The sequence below is a fragment of the Moschus berezovskii genome, chromosome 8, assembly GCF_049115385.1.
Source record: "Moschus berezovskii isolate FMDL1 chromosome 8, NW_MosBer_1.0, whole genome shotgun sequence".
NCBI lineage: Eukaryota > Metazoa > Chordata > Mammalia > Artiodactyla > Moschidae > Moschus > Moschus berezovskii.
The window spans coordinates 1,824,013-1,840,764 of record NC_142467.1 but is presented as its reverse complement, the minus strand read 5'-3'; the positions used below and the strand labels follow the sequence as shown (position 1 = coordinate 1,840,764).

Sequence of the window (16,752 nt, the reverse complement as noted above, 5' to 3'; positions counted from 1 at the left end):
AAGAGGCTTCTAAAAGATTACACAAAGCTGCAGGAGAGAAGAGTGTGGAAATGAAATTTTATGTTTCAGGTAAATGGGAAGTTTATTTTACAGCACACTTTTCCATTATAAACTTAATATGGCTACTTTAAAATAAATTTGGAAAGCAGGGGAGAGAGGCAAAAAAACACCTATATGTTCATCATCCTAACAGTGTTTTACATTCTGGTCTTTCTATACTTAAGCATATATATTTTTAATATGGATGCAATCATGTTCTGTGCGTGTGTGCATGCATGTGTTCAATTCTGCACCTATATTTTTCTCTTATCAATATGATTTTCATAACTATAACTTTTATGACTGTAAAATAATAACAACAAAGGGGTCCATAATTAGATTCATGCATCAAATTTTTGTGGCTAGCAACAGCAGAGTAATGAAGCGTCTGACACTGGGGCCAGGTGAATCAAACACCAGCTCTGCTACTTAACTTTGTGGATTTGGACAGATTAATAAGGACTGTACCTCAGTTTCCTCAGATATAAAATGGGCATAATAATAGTGCCTCTACTAGAGTGCTCGTCTGAGAGTTAAATGAAATAATCTGTGGAAAGCACTTAGCCTGCCTCTTTCATACAGTAAGTACTAAAACTAAGTGTTATTAAAGACAAAAAAGTCAAAAAACATTGCACTGGGCTTTAAAAAAATGGAAGTTCTACGAAAATGAGTTTCCTGAGACACTGTCAACACACCAGAAATCTCCACGTGCCTTTTTCCAGTAACAACTCCCCACCTCCACCACTAATCAGATACGATGGTTAACGCTTGCTTTGCCTCATACTTAAACATCTAAGTATACTACCCTAGGAGTACAGCTTCATTTCACCTGTACTAAACTTGATATAAATGGAATCTTTCTCTCTCTACCTGTCCCCCCCTTAAATATCATTGTATTTAAGAAGCACACAGAGACTTCCCTGGTGCTCAGGTGGCTAAGACTCTGAGTTCCCAATGCAGAGGGCTGGGTTCCATCCCTAGTCAGGGAACCCCATCCCACACGCCACAACTAAGAGCTTGCATGCCGCAACTAAAAATCCCGCTTGCTGCAAATGAGATCTGGCATAATCAAATAAATAAATAGTGGAAAAAAAAAAAAAAGCACACAATCTAAGGCTGGGTTAGGTTGTGATTAAAAAAGCTTTGGACGCTGAGCCAGAGAACTTGGCTTCTGGTCTAGTTTTCATAAGATCCTGGGCACATTTTTTTGGCTTCTCTGGGGTCTCCATGTAAAAATGTTTGGATGTGCTAAGTGTCTTTGAAGATTTAGAGTACTAAACTGCTAAGCCCTTCCTCTTTGAGTATTGTGTTGGCATATGAGATGTCAGAGCCAGGAAGAATCCAGAGAAAGGCCTGGGGCTTGCCGGAAATAAGCCTCCTCTTCTTAAAATTCAAGCCAATAACAGTGCCAGCAAACAAAGGGCTACAGAAAGATGAAAGTGATGATGCCACATCGCAAATAATTTTCTCACCTCTGATGTGTGCACCTTTAGGTGTGGAATTGGCCTTAACGTGTGCAGGGACTACTTTCCCAGGATGAACCATAGTCACTAACAGCACGTCAGGAGTTTGGAGTTCAAATATATAATCACATCATATAAGCTTTCCAGGCCACAGACAGCTTTGAGCGTTTCAACCCATTCTCCCTGTGGAAGTATCTTCGTTTCTCCAAATGCTGCCTGGGGTAACGACTGCAGGTTGGCGCACTCCGTGTCCGGTCTACCGTCCTCTTAGGTGGCTTTTGTAATGCAGAGACTGGAAGCTTAAAACACGTCCTCAACTTTTTGTACCAAGAGTTATGACTATGAATTAGGTCTGTCAGCTAAATATACTTATGCAAGATTTAGAAAACATAAGAGAAGTTGAGGCAAAACTACTGACCACTTATGACTGTATTTCCCTTATAATTAGGTTAACGGAAACATTCTTCTAGAGCAGTGTTCCATAGTTCATTACTCAACCTCCCAGCCTCCTGGAAGATAAGAGGCAGTTTACGGCAGCTATGAGGGCAGTAGCTTTTTGACTCCACCTTCTATCACAGGGGGATATTCTTGAACCCCATGTTCCAGTCATTCTCACCAGTAATAGCTCCACTGACAGGTCAACTCTGTATGTGCTGGAATTGTTCATTCTTACAGGCCTCGTCTGTTAACTCACTTCTCCAACCCTGACACGGATTTTTGTGAGCACCCTCTATTAAATACCTCCCTGCTTAAAACTTTTAGAATTGTATCTTCTTGCACCAAACCCTGACTGATACACATCCTAGACATTATTTTGGAAAATCTATTCACTGTAATACAAGATGCAAAGTATTATAACTTTATAGAATGCTACAACAAATAGGGGAGGGTTTTGAAACCAGTTAAAAAAAAAGCTATACCATTTAGCAGCTATCTATCCTAAAGCAAGTTACATAACTCTTTCTGTGTCTAAGTTCCTATATATTCATACACACACACATACACACACACACACATACATATATATATATCAGTATACTAACCTTGCAGAGTTATGAGAATTAAATGAAGCAACAGAAGCAAAGCATCTATGACCTTAGTACCTAGCAATGAATTGTCACTCACTTTGTAGAGTTCATTTCTTTCTTTCCCATGTTGGATGTCCTTTAGTGATTGAGGTGATTATAAAATAATTTGGGGGGGCAATTCCTTTTAAAGAACTTTTTAAAAATCCTTGTAGGAACACAAGGATTTGGCACTGATTCACAGTGGTCTGCTCAAGAGCAGACTTCTATTATGAGTACTACTGATTCCCCCCAACTGGTGGCTCAGGGCTCAGATAACTGGCTAATTATTTCAACAAATACTTGTCAAGCCTCAACATTCCAAGACATTATCCATTAAGGTACAGTGGTAAATCAAAAGGTTCCTGAATTCCAAGAGCTTGCATTCTACTGGGAGAGATGGACACAAAATAACTCAATATATAATTTCAAACAATGAGAAGGACTATGAAAAACAGGCATTCTTCCTTTAACGCTCTTTCCCTTACCTTCTCAGAAGTTTATCGTTACTTGACTCATCCCTTCTTTCAGCTTCCTTCATGGGAAGAAAGGCACAGGGAGATGGAGTTATGCCAGTAATGCTAAGATTCTCAGATAGGTGAGTAGTCTCAGGACACGTGAAGAGACTGGAGCCTGTTACTCTTTCGTGGACGCCAACAGAAAGCAGAATACGCCTGTGTGAGAGACAGAGGAGTGTGTCACAGCGGCGTTAGCACGCTGACCCACTCCCCACGAGGTCCAGAGCGGGGTGTCCAGCTGGGCACCACAGATGCCGCGGTTTGCTGTTGTGACCAGGAAGTGCTGAACTGCTTTCAGTGTTTGGGGAGCAACCCGGCTCTTTGTCTGGGAGATGCTCCTCAGTTGCTCAGTGCTGCGCGCTGCAAAGCCAGCTCTGAGAAATGACCCAAGTGGAGGATGGTTTGGGCCCCACACCCCTGGCGTGCCCAGGAACAACATGTAGAGACTCTCAGGACCCTCAGCAGGTTGCTTTTCTCAACAGGTAGAGGGGTTACAATAAGGGGATCCTGCATCCTTTACACGTTTGTGCGATCATTAACATTCTCTAAGGTTCTAGAACTTTGTTCATGGGACAGCAGAAGGAGAAGAGGGCGTCACTGGATAAGATGACTGGACGGCATCACCGATGCAATGGACATGAACTTGGGCAAGCTTTGGGAGACGGTGAGGGACAAGGAGGCCTGGTGTCCTGCAGTCCTGGGGTGGTAAACAGTCAGACACGACCGGTCAACTAAACAAAGATAAAGAACTTTGTTTCTACTCCCTTCCAAACTTTCTTCCCAGATATGATGTATTTAGGCAACTGCAGACCTCAGACAGATTATAGAAGCAGTTGACAGAGTGAGAGAGATATTTTCCAGTTATTAGCAAATGTAACCTGAGGCTTCTGTTTGGATATACAGCCTTTCATTTCCAGAAGAATGGTGCTAGACCTGCTTGAAACTTCACCCGGTGTCTTTTTCTATTCAAGATGTCATTGAGTGTTCATTTTAACAAACCTCCACGGCAAACATATATTTTCATGGGTAGGGAAAACAGGAAAAGGGCAGAATATATGTTTACTGCCCCAAGCAACAGCCTTGATGACCACTGCACTTGAATCCTGGGAGAAAGGGTTATTTGCGTGTCGTTCTCAGGGTCCACTCTCCTCCCGCAGCAAGCCAGGGAGAGGAGACTGTAGACTTGCTGTCCGACGATCTATGTGGGCTCCATTCTCCACCTCCCATGGTGGTGATTTCAGACGTTCTCCACCCCATTCGGCCCGTATGGGATCCATTTCCCCTTCCCAGAGAAATGCAAGGCATCTGGGGAACGTTCTCCTAACACGTCACGTGCTCTCTCTTGAGTATAGCAGCAAATGCTGAAGAATAGCTATTATTATCTCAATGTGATACATTAGAAAATGGTGTCTTGGAAAATTTATGTAACCTTCTCAGAAAGACAAAAGCTGTGTATCCTAGAGAAGGAATCAGAAGAAGCCTTTATGACATGGGACCTTCCTCATGTAGGCTTCTGGAAACAGGAGGAGCTGAGTTGGTAAAGAACCTGCCTGCAGTGCAGGAGACCTGGGTTTGATCCCTGGGTCACGAAGATTCCCTGGAGAAGGAAATGGCAACCCACTCTAGTATCCTTGCCTGGAAAATCCCATGGACGGAGGAGCCTGGTGGGTTACAGTCCATGGGGTAGCAAAGAGTCGGACACGACTGAGCAACTAACACACACACATTTTTTATTTTCCTATGAGGTTCCAGCCTCCTAAGCCATAGAAATGTATGCAGTATAGAGATTATTTTCCTTCACTTTTTCTAGATACATTCTGTCATACTATAAGGGTTAGATCTGTAGCTGCCTCTTTTTCTAATGATAGACTAACTGCTATAATCCAAAGGGTTAATAAAACCTCTCTTATCTTCCCCAAAGCAAAAAATTATATCCTGGGAAAGGACCCTAGCCTGGTTCTGACGGTGCTGGGGAGCCTGGAGGGTCACCTCTCTAGTTATGTAAATGTCAGCTAGGCTGAGGCCCTGGGGCTGAAGACATCTGGATTAAGGAGACCCTCTCAGGAAAGCAAGGGGGACAGCTGACCCCTTCACCTTCAAAAGCAGATGAAAATTCCTTTACCCTGCCCCTTATCTACAGAGTATCTGGCCACTGATGAAAGAAAATCTCCACTGGCTTTCTTCACTTTGTCCCGGAGTAAGGCCCAGGGCAACTGGGAAAGGGTAGCATGCAGCTCTTACTGTGGGGTAATAAGGAATCTGCCTCTGATCCAGAACACCTCGTGTGCTCACTCAGGGTCAAATGAATAAAGACGGATATGAAAAACCCATAGACAACTCAGAGGAGGGATAAGAATGCACATATTTCCAGACCATGAGATGAGTAGCTATTAAAAAATACCTAGTCACAGTTGAAGAGAGAGAGAGATAGTGTTTGAGTTTCCTTACATGGCATGAGTAGGAATTTGCTGGTGGCTGAAGGACATTCTAAACAAAAGAATTAAGACAAGGATTTGAGGCACACCTTTGTTCAAGTTTTTATAAAACTGACCCTTTCTTCAAGGTGGTGCTTAACTTCTGTTGGTCACAAAACTGTCATATTAACTTTAATAGAATAAGACAGCTTACTGCCATCTTCCAGAAACTAGTTCTAATAACTATATAGGTTGACAATATTAGTAGTATGCGCGGCACCTCTTGGAAATGTTAAATGTGTGGTATGTAGAGCCACACATAGCAGACCATTCTGCCTGGCCCGTTAGAGACAAGTTGTTCAACGTAACTCGAGTGAAGACGGCATGTGACAGTGTGATAGCAGATAAGGCTGCATAGAAGGGCAGAGGTTAGACTCCCGGGCTTGTATCGAAAAAAACCCCAAAATATCAATGCTCATAGTAGCATTATTTACAACAGCCAAGGTAAGGGAGTAACCTAAATGTTTATCAACAGATGAATGGGTAAAGAGGATGTGCCACACCACACACCCCACACACACACACCCCCACACACACAACACATCACACCACACCCCCACACACACACCCACACACCACACACACCACACACACCCCACACAACACACATACACACCACACACACACACCACACACACCCTGCAACACACCCTCCCCACACACACACCCAAAACACACATACACACCACACACACACACCCCACACACACCCCCACACCACACACACACACCACACACACACCACTCACACACCACACACACTATACACATACACACACCACACACACACCCACACACCACAGACACACCACACACTACACATACACACACTACACACACACACAACACACACCACACATATACACACACCCCTCACACACACAACACACACATACCACACACACCACACATATACACACATCACACACACACCACACACAACTATATACATACCACACACACATACACACCACACACACACCACACACACCCCACACACACATTTCACACACCCCCCAGACACACGCCACGCACACACTACACACACAAACCCCAGACACCCCAGACACACACCACACACACACACACACACCACAGACACCCCAGACACACCCCAGACACACACTACACACACACCCCACACACACACTATCCACATACACACCACACACACACGACACACACACACTATACACATACACACCACACACACACGACACACACACGACACACACACGACACACCACACACATACACACACCACACACACACGCACACCACACACACACTATATACACATACACCACACACACATACACACACCACACACACACCACACACACACAAAATGAAACAGTACTCAGCCATTAAATAAAAATGAAAATTTGCCATTTGCAGCAACAGGGACGGATTTAGAGGGCATTGTTCTAAGTGAAATAGCCAGACAGAGAAAGACAATTACTGTATGACATCATTCATATGTGGAACCTAAAAAAACACAACATACTAGTGAGTAGTATTCTTGCCTAGAAAATCCCATGGATGGAGGAGCCTGGTGGGCTGCAGTCCGTGGGATCGCTAAGGGTTAGACATGACTGAGCGACTTCACTTTCACTTTTCACTTTCACACATTGGAGAAGGAAATGGCAATCCACTCCAGTGTTCTTGCCTGGAGAGTCCCAGGGACAGGGGTGCCTGGTGGGCTTCCGTCTGTGGGGTCACACAGAGTTGGACACGACTGAAGTGACTTGGCAGCAGCAGCAGCAGTGAGTAGAACCTGGAGAAGGAAATGGCAACCCACTCCAGTACTCTTGCCTAGAAAATCCCATGGACGGAGGAGCCTGGTAGGTTGCAGTCCATGGGATCGCTAGGAGTTGGACACGACTGAGCGACTTCACTTTCACTTTCATGCATTGGAGAAGGAAATGGCAACCCACTCCAGTGTTCTTGCCTGGAGAATCCCAGGGATGGGGGAGCCTGGTGGGCTGCTGTCTATGGGGTCGCACAGAGTCAGACACAACTGAAGTGACTTAGCAGCAGCAGCAGTGAGTAGAACAGAAAAGAGGATACAGATACAGGGAACAAACCAATGGTTATCCGTGGGGGAGGGGGCGACAAAAGGGCAGGGGAATGGGAGGTGCAAACTACTGGGTGTAAGATACGCTCAAGGATGTATTGCACAACACCGAGAATACAAGCAGTATTTTGAAGTAACTGTAAATGGAAAGCAACCTTTAAAATAGTATTCATTTTAAAAAAAATTAAACAAAGGCAGAGGTCAGAACTCAAAGGAACCTAGGGTCCATCAGTTCAGTTCAGTTCAGTCGCTCAGTCATGTCCGACTCTTTGCGACCCCATGAATCAGCACGCCAGGCCTCCCTGTCCATCACCAATACTACTGTGATTAGCATCAAATATGATGGTACTGGGAAACTACTGATAGATTTTAGGCAATGGTATGAGATTGAAACGGAGAAGGCAATGGCACCCCACTTCAGTACTCTTGCCGGCAAAAACCTATGGGCGGAGGAGCCTGGTGGGCTGCAGTCCATGGGGTCACTAAGAGTCGGATGCAACTGAGCGACTTCACTTTCAATTTTCACTTTCACGCATTGGAGAAGGAAATGGCAACCCACTCCAGTGTTCTTGCCTGGATAATCCCAGGGACGGGGGAGACTGGTGGGCTGCCGTCTATGGGGTCGCACAGAGTCGGACATGACTGAAGCGACTTAGCAGCAGCATGTGATTGAAATTTTAAAAATTTCACAAACAGGGGATATTGGAAAAGTCATGATAGTAAGGGAAGGGAGGAGACCTGGTAAGAGACAGACCGGAAGACAGCAGGAGTGCACGACAAAGAAGGATGGGGAGGAGGCTTCTTGGGCGGCTTCCCGTTGGGAGTGACCCTCTCCACCAGCCCTACCCGTGATCCCCATCACTGTATCTTCTCTATTATCTCAATATTTTACTTAACTCTTCTTTTCCCTGTGTCTTCAATCTCTCTCCACTTTACCCCTATGGCCTTCAGTTGCCCCAATATATCAAAGACTTGCTTTTGCTCACCCCTACTTTTTCACATAAGTATTTTCCCCTGAGTTATACTGGCTTAATTCACTCTTCGGACTGGGGAGTTCCACCCTTCTAAGTAACAGTTGCTGAGCCACTCCTAAGTAACGCTGCAATAGCTAACAGAGCCACAAGGGTCACAACCGGAGCTTCCAGATTGGCTTACCGCACTTTGAGAGATGCAGCCATTAACGCGACCACAGGCTAAACTGGATTCAGACAATTTATTACTCGCACAGCAAAAACTTAGCAACCAACATAGCGCTATCTCTGCACATCTCTAGTCCCACTGAAGGACACTGGACTGGAGGGACCCAGTGACGGAGACAGCAGCGAAGGCTGACCTGCTACTGAGAAGCCGTCTCAACCAGAGCCGGGCAGTTTCTAGACTTACACAGCTTAGAGCTGTATTTGCAGGAAGGTGCAATTAAATGGACTCAAAGCAATGAACTGAAATGAGGGAGGTGGACGAGAAGTGGTGGGATGGCAGCTCCTCACGAGAAGCTTAACTGCCTGGCCGAGAAGGACTGCAGGGCGTTCCACCAGGACGCTGGTGAGACTCGGCTGTCTGGTTTACGTAAAGCTATGTAACGTCAAGTGGTAGCAGAGTTGTCTCTTAGTAACTACAACCCCGACTTTTCATGCATCCAAGAAAGAATTATTTATTATTTTCAGGAATTTAGGCCACCCATTAGATTACCTAATTAACTCTACTGATTAACTGCAGGGACTTGAACCAAACATTTTCTATTTGTCTTAGACTACTTCAGATGAGAGTGACCAAGACTTTGACTCCTGGCAGGATGAGCAGACCAACTTGAAAGCTAATTGCAAAACAGACTCCCAACCAGAGCTAAGCCAGCTCAGCACTTCTCAGTACTACTGAGACAGACCTTGCATGCATGCTCAGTCACTTCAGTCACGTCTGATGCTCTGCGACCTTATGGACTGGCTCCTCTGTCCATGAACACTGGAGTGGATTGCTATGCTCTCCTCCAGGGAATCTTCCTGATCCAGGGACCAAACTTGTGCCTGTGTCTCCTGCATTAGCAGACAGAATCTTTACTCACTGAGTCACCTGGGAAGCCCCAGACAGACCCTAGAGGGCCACTATAATGCAGGAGATACACCGCTCCACCTGCCCTGCTTTATTCATCTCACTGCAGCAGCGGTGCTGGCATGTGAACGTGCTTCACTTTGGTCAGGAGTGATGTGACTGTCTATAACCAGTTGCGTTAGATAGTTCATACTGGTTTTTGTCAGCAAGTATAAGTCTGATGTCCACACTGAGAAGTAGTGCCCTGCGTGCATGCGTGCTAAGTCACTTCGGTCGTGCCCCGACTTTTTGTGACTCTACGGACCGTGGCCTGCCATTCTCCTCTGTCCTTGGGATACTCCAGTCAAGAATACTGGAGTGGGTTGCCATGCCCTCCTACTAGGGGCATAAACTGTATTAGGAGTGTTTTCGAGTCATTTATCAGGGCGAGTCAATTCTGTGTCCCTTGTGATGGACAAACCCCTTGGTTAAACCTAAATTATTCCTGCAGAGCAGGGTTCAATGCTTCTGAGGAGAACAATCTGCCTATCACAGCCAACCAGCCTAGCCATCACAGTAAGAACTGCTCCAGGGAAACTAGATTCTGCTACTAGGTCTGTAGTCCAGCAACAACGTTTTATTGACATGGGGGTCAAGGTGTGATTTCTCAGTGTCCAAAGGAACATTTGGTAAGTATTTGGCAGTAGGGTCAGGAGACAGTGATAGATACAACAGTCAAATTCAGAGCAGTAGCTACAGTCTGGGGAAAGTATAGAAGAGAATCTTCTCTTAGCTAGCAAACAGAGAGCACATGGGACTGAATAATCTCAGGCTGGGGCAACCATATTAATGTCCAGAAAATTAATCTTGTTCTGTCATCATTGGTGGAAGTCATCCATCCAAAATGTCAACAGTCTTGAGTGTAAGATCTAAGGACCAAGGAGCTGTGTCCTAAGGTCTAAGGGTCTAGGATCTAAGTTAAGAATGGATATTCAACTACCAAAGCATCCTGAGACACCAGGCCAGGTATTCTACAGGTAACAGTTGAGAGGTCAGTGAGTCTTTCCCCAGTTCTCAGCTTCCTGGGGCTTCAGGCATTCCTCTTCTCCTAGCTGTGCTGTTGCTTTCCTTCCATAGCCACATGAGTGGTACAATCCAAGTCTGCAGCACCCACTTCCCTGTTTTTTCCAATCCTATAATTTCTAACCTACATCATCTGTTTGAATTTATCTCTCAATGTCTTTTTCCTAGTATAGCCTGTACCATCCTAGAAGCTATCACGCCCCTGAGGTGTGGGTCTTGGCAGGAACATTTTGGAGTTGCTATCTCTCATTCTTTATTATCCGATGCCCTCCAGTTCAAATAGATCTTATGAAGGTGTATTAAATACTTGCTGCTTCCTGCTTATTATCTCCAATCAGCCTACTGTTGTCATTACGAACAACCAAAATGAACCTGTGTGATGTTTCGTGGAATGTCAAGATGATCAATGTTTCGTAGGCTATAGTAAGGAGAATGTAGAGATATCCTTGTAATAGGGAAGAAGCAATCTGGCTCCATAGTTCATCTGTTTCTTTTACTTTAACCTTTGTATTCTATTGCGTTTGCTATGAGAATGATGCCCACAGCCTGAAATAAACAAGACAGTCCATTCTCAAGACTCTCATCTTTAACAGTATAACACTTTTCCATTCACATAGAAAAAAAAGTTGCAAAACAGAGAATAACATTTTCTTTTTGGGTATTTACAAGAAAATTGTGACAGGATCTACAGGGACAGCTGCAAGAACAAAGGATTCTAACACCAAGAAGTCTGCTATAACCAACAGTACTTCCCCTTTTAGGATAAAAGAAGCCTGAATTCTAGAGAAAGATGGTTCTTTGGGACACTAATCCACCATCTTCTAAATCTGCTGGCTTTCTGAATAAAGTTACTATTCCTTGTTCTAATAACTTGTCACTTGATTTATTGGCCTATTGAGCAGTGAGAAGTTCAAGCTTGGACTCAGTAACATGCCGTTGGCCCTGATAGGTAAAAGCCAGCTTTTGGTGGTTTTTGCAAATAAGTATGGAGAAGACAGCATTAGTCACATCAGTAGCTATACCAAGTGCCAGGTACTGTGTTGATTTGCTCCAGTTAAAATACTGCACCTGAGGATAGCAGCCACAATTAGAATTACCTCCTGGCTAAGTTTATAACAGTCCACGGCCAATTTTCAAGATCTACTTCTGCACTGGCCAAACTGGTGAGTTAAATAATAAGACAGGTATCAGCACCTGTGCTATTTTTCAAGTCTTTTATGGTGACACTGAACAGGGAAGAACAAAGCTGACTTTCTACTGGGTCTATTTCTTTTACTTTAACCTTTGTATTCTATTACTTTCGCTGCAGGTTAATTACTTAAGGGATGTTGCCTGTACCTTAAAGTATACATAACGGCCCTTCTCAGGGAGCCCAGCCTCCCCTGACTAATCTTAAGCTAAAATACCTTTTTTAGCTCACAAGAAACATCCTGACCAGGCTCACCTGTAAAGATCTGCAGGAAAGAAGAAATTAAAATATCTCATCCAGAGTCTGGTCAGAACGCAGAAATATTTGCAAAAACGTATCCGCCATTTTCACTCTATCTCCTCATCTCCTCCTCTTGCTCTGTCAAAGAGACCAGCATCCAAATCCAGGCAAGACAGTTCACGGGGACACTAATCCACCATTCTCTAGGTCTGCTGGCTTTCTGATAAAGTCACTATTCCTTGTCCCAACACACTGTCTCTTGATTTATTGGCTTGTCGTGAAGCAAGCAGCACGAGCTTGGGCCTGGTAACAATATTAATTGCTTTAGTGTCTTGGAAGAGAGTGAAATTTCCAGGAGCATCCACTTAGCTCTTCCTACTCTAATGGCCCTCATCCCACGGATATGAAAGCCAAAACGGGGATATGGTCTGTTCTAGAGCTCAGAAAATAATTACACAGTTGGTTGGTGTGTGGATCAAGTGACCTAATGACCTACTGCGAGCTGGATGTGAGCTAAGGCTTCATCTATCAACTGACCAAGATAAATCCCAGCTGTAGTTGAAATGTCACAGTGGTATTGTGTGTCCCCAGGAATTAGCATCAATTCAGATCCAAGATCCAGAAAACCTCAGAAGATCTAATTCCCTTTTTCCATTGTATCCACCACTCTACTATATGGCCACACATTTTGGGGGGACAAGGTTGAGGGATCATTTACAACATGTACTGTGGCAATAAAAGTGAAAGTGAAGTCCCATCCTATTCTTTGCGACCCCTTGGACTATAGCCCACCAGGCTCCTCCATCCATGAGATTTTCCAGGCAAGAATACTTGAGTGGGTCGCCATTTCCTCCTCTAGGAGATCTTCTCAACCCAGGGATTGAACCCGGGTCTCCCGCATTGTAGGCAGACCCTTTACCGTCTGAGCCACCGTGGCAATGGTGCAAGGTAATTCCCAAAGAGTACACAGACTCTCCCTCAATCAAGGGGTTCTGGGTCTGTGAGTTGATACAGGTCTACAAACGGAGAGAACCCACGGTGGTGACTCAGGCTGGATTTTGGCTACCTGATTTAGAGCTTTTCTTGTTAATAAATATCAAACAGTATTCTCTTAGGGGGTTTCCCTGAGGACTCATGTGGTAAAGAATTCAAAATGTGCAACGCCCAAGGTTCAGTCCCTGGATTGGGAAGGGTCCCTGGAGGAGGGTATGGCAACCCACTCCAGCATTCTTTCCTGGAAAATCCCATGGACAGAGGAGCCTAGTAAGTAGGCTACAATCTACGGGGTTGCAAAGAGTCGGACACCACTGAAGCGACTGAACACACATAGTATTCTATTCGGTTGCCTTTCTTTTTCCAAGGGCCTCTCTGTGGGCAAAGGCATTCTGATTGCCTGCACACACCTGCTGCCCTTTCATAAGGCGGATGTAGTCACATCATCGGTGGTAGTCTGTGCTAATTTGGGGTTTTGTAATCCCCATCATTATCAATGAGTCCACCTCAATAGTGGCATCACTGATAGTCATACATGGCTTACAGAGGGAAACATCCACAGAAATTTTCAGAGATGCATGTCTTCCTCTCACGAATGTATTTCTCAATTCTTCAGTGAGAGGAGTGTCTTCTGGGCCTTTGGAGGATGGGTATGCAGATTACATGTGGTAAGTCTAGGGTAACATTTCCCTCAACTTTGGATTCCCTGCTGCACATTATGCCAGGGAAGCTCGGCGTTTCAACCTCACAAACTTCAGGCAACCAATGAGACTAAGTTTCCATCAATCAACCAAGTAAAGTATTAGAACATCTCTAGCTACATGAGTTAACACATACAACAAAAAGCATATCAGTAAACTTGGTTCAGCACACTATTACAGTCCATCCTCCGTGGCCTAACACCTCAAAAACCGAACAAACACATGTTATTGGTTTCTGCCTGTATTAGAAAAGTCTTGTCATTCCTTTGTGTGTAAGTGACTTCTTCCTCCATCACAGTGTGCACCTATATCCCCAGGAACTTGCTGTAAACTGATTTTAGTTGTGACAACACTGGTAGGAGAAGGTGATTTACCATGGTTTTTGAGGAGAATGTGAATTTCCTCTCAAGGCACCTGCCCCAGGTGAATTTTCAAGCAGAGGAAGCCTACCTCTTCAGAAACTGGAGGGTAACCTACTTCCACTAGTGAGGGGCTCAGAGTGACACATGGGTGCAAGATTGTCCATTTTCTTTGGGTCTAACGCACTTCAAGTTTTGGGATCCTGTTATTTAATAGCACTCTAACTTTTACATGAGAAACTTAGCATATCTGTGAATTTGACAGAAGTTGTAATGCAGTAACATGAAAACGAAAATGTGTTTGATTTTCAGCAATATCATTTTGTCACTACAATCAATGCGCTTCCTTTAGAATTGTACAAAATCTCTCTGGTTCTCTTACTGTAATTTGGAACTGTGCTTATTATTTCTCTTTTTAAGCATTCAAAGGAACTCAAAATAATACATCTCACACCACAGTCCTTACAGTTACCTCACAGCCATAACAGTCCAGTGTAACGGCCACATGGGGCCCCAAGGCACTTGGTAGTCCGTCACATTCAGCCACAGGTGGCTGGTTAGTTGAGATGACCCCAGCATCACAAAGTCCTAGCCTCTTAATTCTGTCAAGGAACTCAGCACCCAGCTCAAGCCCAAGTGTCCAATCAAACTGAACTATCTCTTGGGACCACAAGAAAACCTTAATAAAAAGAATTAACTACCACAGGGTTTTGGACTAATGAAAGAGTCACTACTAAGATGAGTGAAAACACAGAAATAGCTGCTGTAAGGGCTCAGCCTTATAAATAACCCTGGGGTTAGGAGACGTAGTTGTTAAAGACGAGCTCCCCCTGTCCTTCCCAGGGCTAAGACCCAGACCTGACTGGAGAGGGCACGGCCTGGCCCACTGAATGGCAGAGAAAGCACTGTGGTGGCATTCCCCGTGAAAAATCCGCCCTCTGGAGCTTGCTATGAATCTTGCCTCCAGGGTGCTCAGAAAGTTATTCAGGAGGTCGAGTCTGTTTTTAGCCCCTCTACTATGAAAGTGGTTGGAAGGCATCACTGACTAGATAAACATGAGTTTGAGTGAACTCCGGGAGTTGGTGATGGACAGGGAGGCCTGGCGTGCTGTGGTTCATGGGGTCGCAGAGAGGCGGACACGACTGAGCGACTGAACTACAAGAAACAGAGCTGGCGAAGTGCGAGCAAACCGCTGGGCCCCGAGCAGCACAGGAGCGCGGCACGGGGAGGGCCAGGTATGCTGCCAGAGCCTGCCCGCCGATATACCAAAGCCTGGCAGGAAACGCAACTCTTCCCCGGAACGTCTCTTCAGCCTTCTCCACGGACAAGGCTTCCGCCTCCGCTAGCAGAGGAACGCTCCCTTCACAAGGCCCAGATCCACTTCCCCAGTGCAGCCAAGAAGGGCGCGCTGGGCTGAGGCGCAGGGGAGACCCCGCCGGCCCAGGCCAGCTTCCCTCCGGCTCCGTGGCCCGGCGTCGATACCTGTCGGGGGCTCCCGCCCTCAGGCTGGACCAGAAGCCAGGCAGGCGACGGAGGCAAGGGTGAGTCTGAGCACGACGCGCAGCCCCTTCCTCCTCACGAGTTTCTGCCCACCGCCCCTCACGCCTGGGCCTCGAGGTCGGGAGACCGGGGCGACGACGGGGAGGCGGGGAGAGAGCGCGGCGAGCCGGGGCCTCCGCGTCGGTCCTCCCGCCGGCCGCCCTCCCGCCGCGGCGCTCCGAGGCCGGCGCGGGGCGGGCCCGGCGGGCGGCGCGCGCTGATTGGCCGCCGCGGGCCCCGCCCCCCGCCCGCGCGTCGGGGGGCGGGCCTGACGCCGCTCGGCGCCGGGGCCGCGGGCGCCCACTGACCGCGCGGCGCTGCTCCGCCGCTGTCTCCACGGGCTCGCTGCGGCCGGCGCGCGGGCGCCGAGGGGCGCTGCAGAGCCGGCGTTGCCTTTCGCGGCGGCCGCCGCCATCGCCGCGCGTGCGGGGCGGGCGGGCGGGGACTGGCGGCTGCGGCTGGAGCGGGCTTGTCCAGGGGAGGCTCCCCTCCGGGCCCCGTCGCCCGCGCCCCCGCGCCCCCCGCGCCCCCGGCGCTGCCCCGTCCCCGAGAGCCCGGCGGCCGGCCGGCGGGCGCGCACTCCGAGGAAAGTCCTGTCGGAGCCGGGCGCGCCCCGGCCCGGCGGCGGCGGCGGCAGGAAGGGGCTCCGCCGGCGGGCGGGGGCGGCGCGGCGGGGCGGGCCCGGCCGTCCCGGCGCTAAGTTGTGGGGCCCGGCCCCTCCCGCCTGATTTCCTTGCCCGCGGCTCCGCGGAGCTGGTCGGTCTGCGCGGGGCTGCCGCGCCCGCACTCCTGGGCGGAGAGATCGCGCCGGCCCGGCTCGAGAAAACTTTTCCTGCCGACCCGGTGCTCGCGACGGCGGCCGCAAGTCCGCGCGGCGACCCTGCCTGCGCCTGCCCCGCGCGCCCCGCCGGCGGCCGGCGCGGAGCTCCGCGGCCAGGGCGAGCAGGCCCCTTCCGGGCGTGAGGCGTCCCGCCCCGGGGAGGGCGGC

General features: G+C 47.5%; 1 protein-coding gene across 1 annotated transcript in view; it reads right to left on the bottom strand.

Moving 5' to 3' along the window:
* LOC129558805 (uncharacterized) overlaps nt 1-16,179 on the bottom strand; it is a 169,069-nt gene extending 152,890 nt beyond the window's left edge. Inside the window, exons 1-3 of the mRNA XM_055430244.2 lie at nt 16,038-16,179; nt 15,708-15,981; nt 3,055-3,240 (exon numbers count right to left, since the gene is read on the bottom strand). Coding sequence (XP_055286219.2) covers nt 3,055-3,240; nt 15,708-15,981; nt 16,038-16,179 — 602 coding nt within the window. The remainder of the gene's footprint in view (nt 1-3,054; nt 3,241-15,707; nt 15,982-16,037) is intronic.
* Between the last annotated feature and the right edge of the window lie 573 nt (nt 16,180-16,752).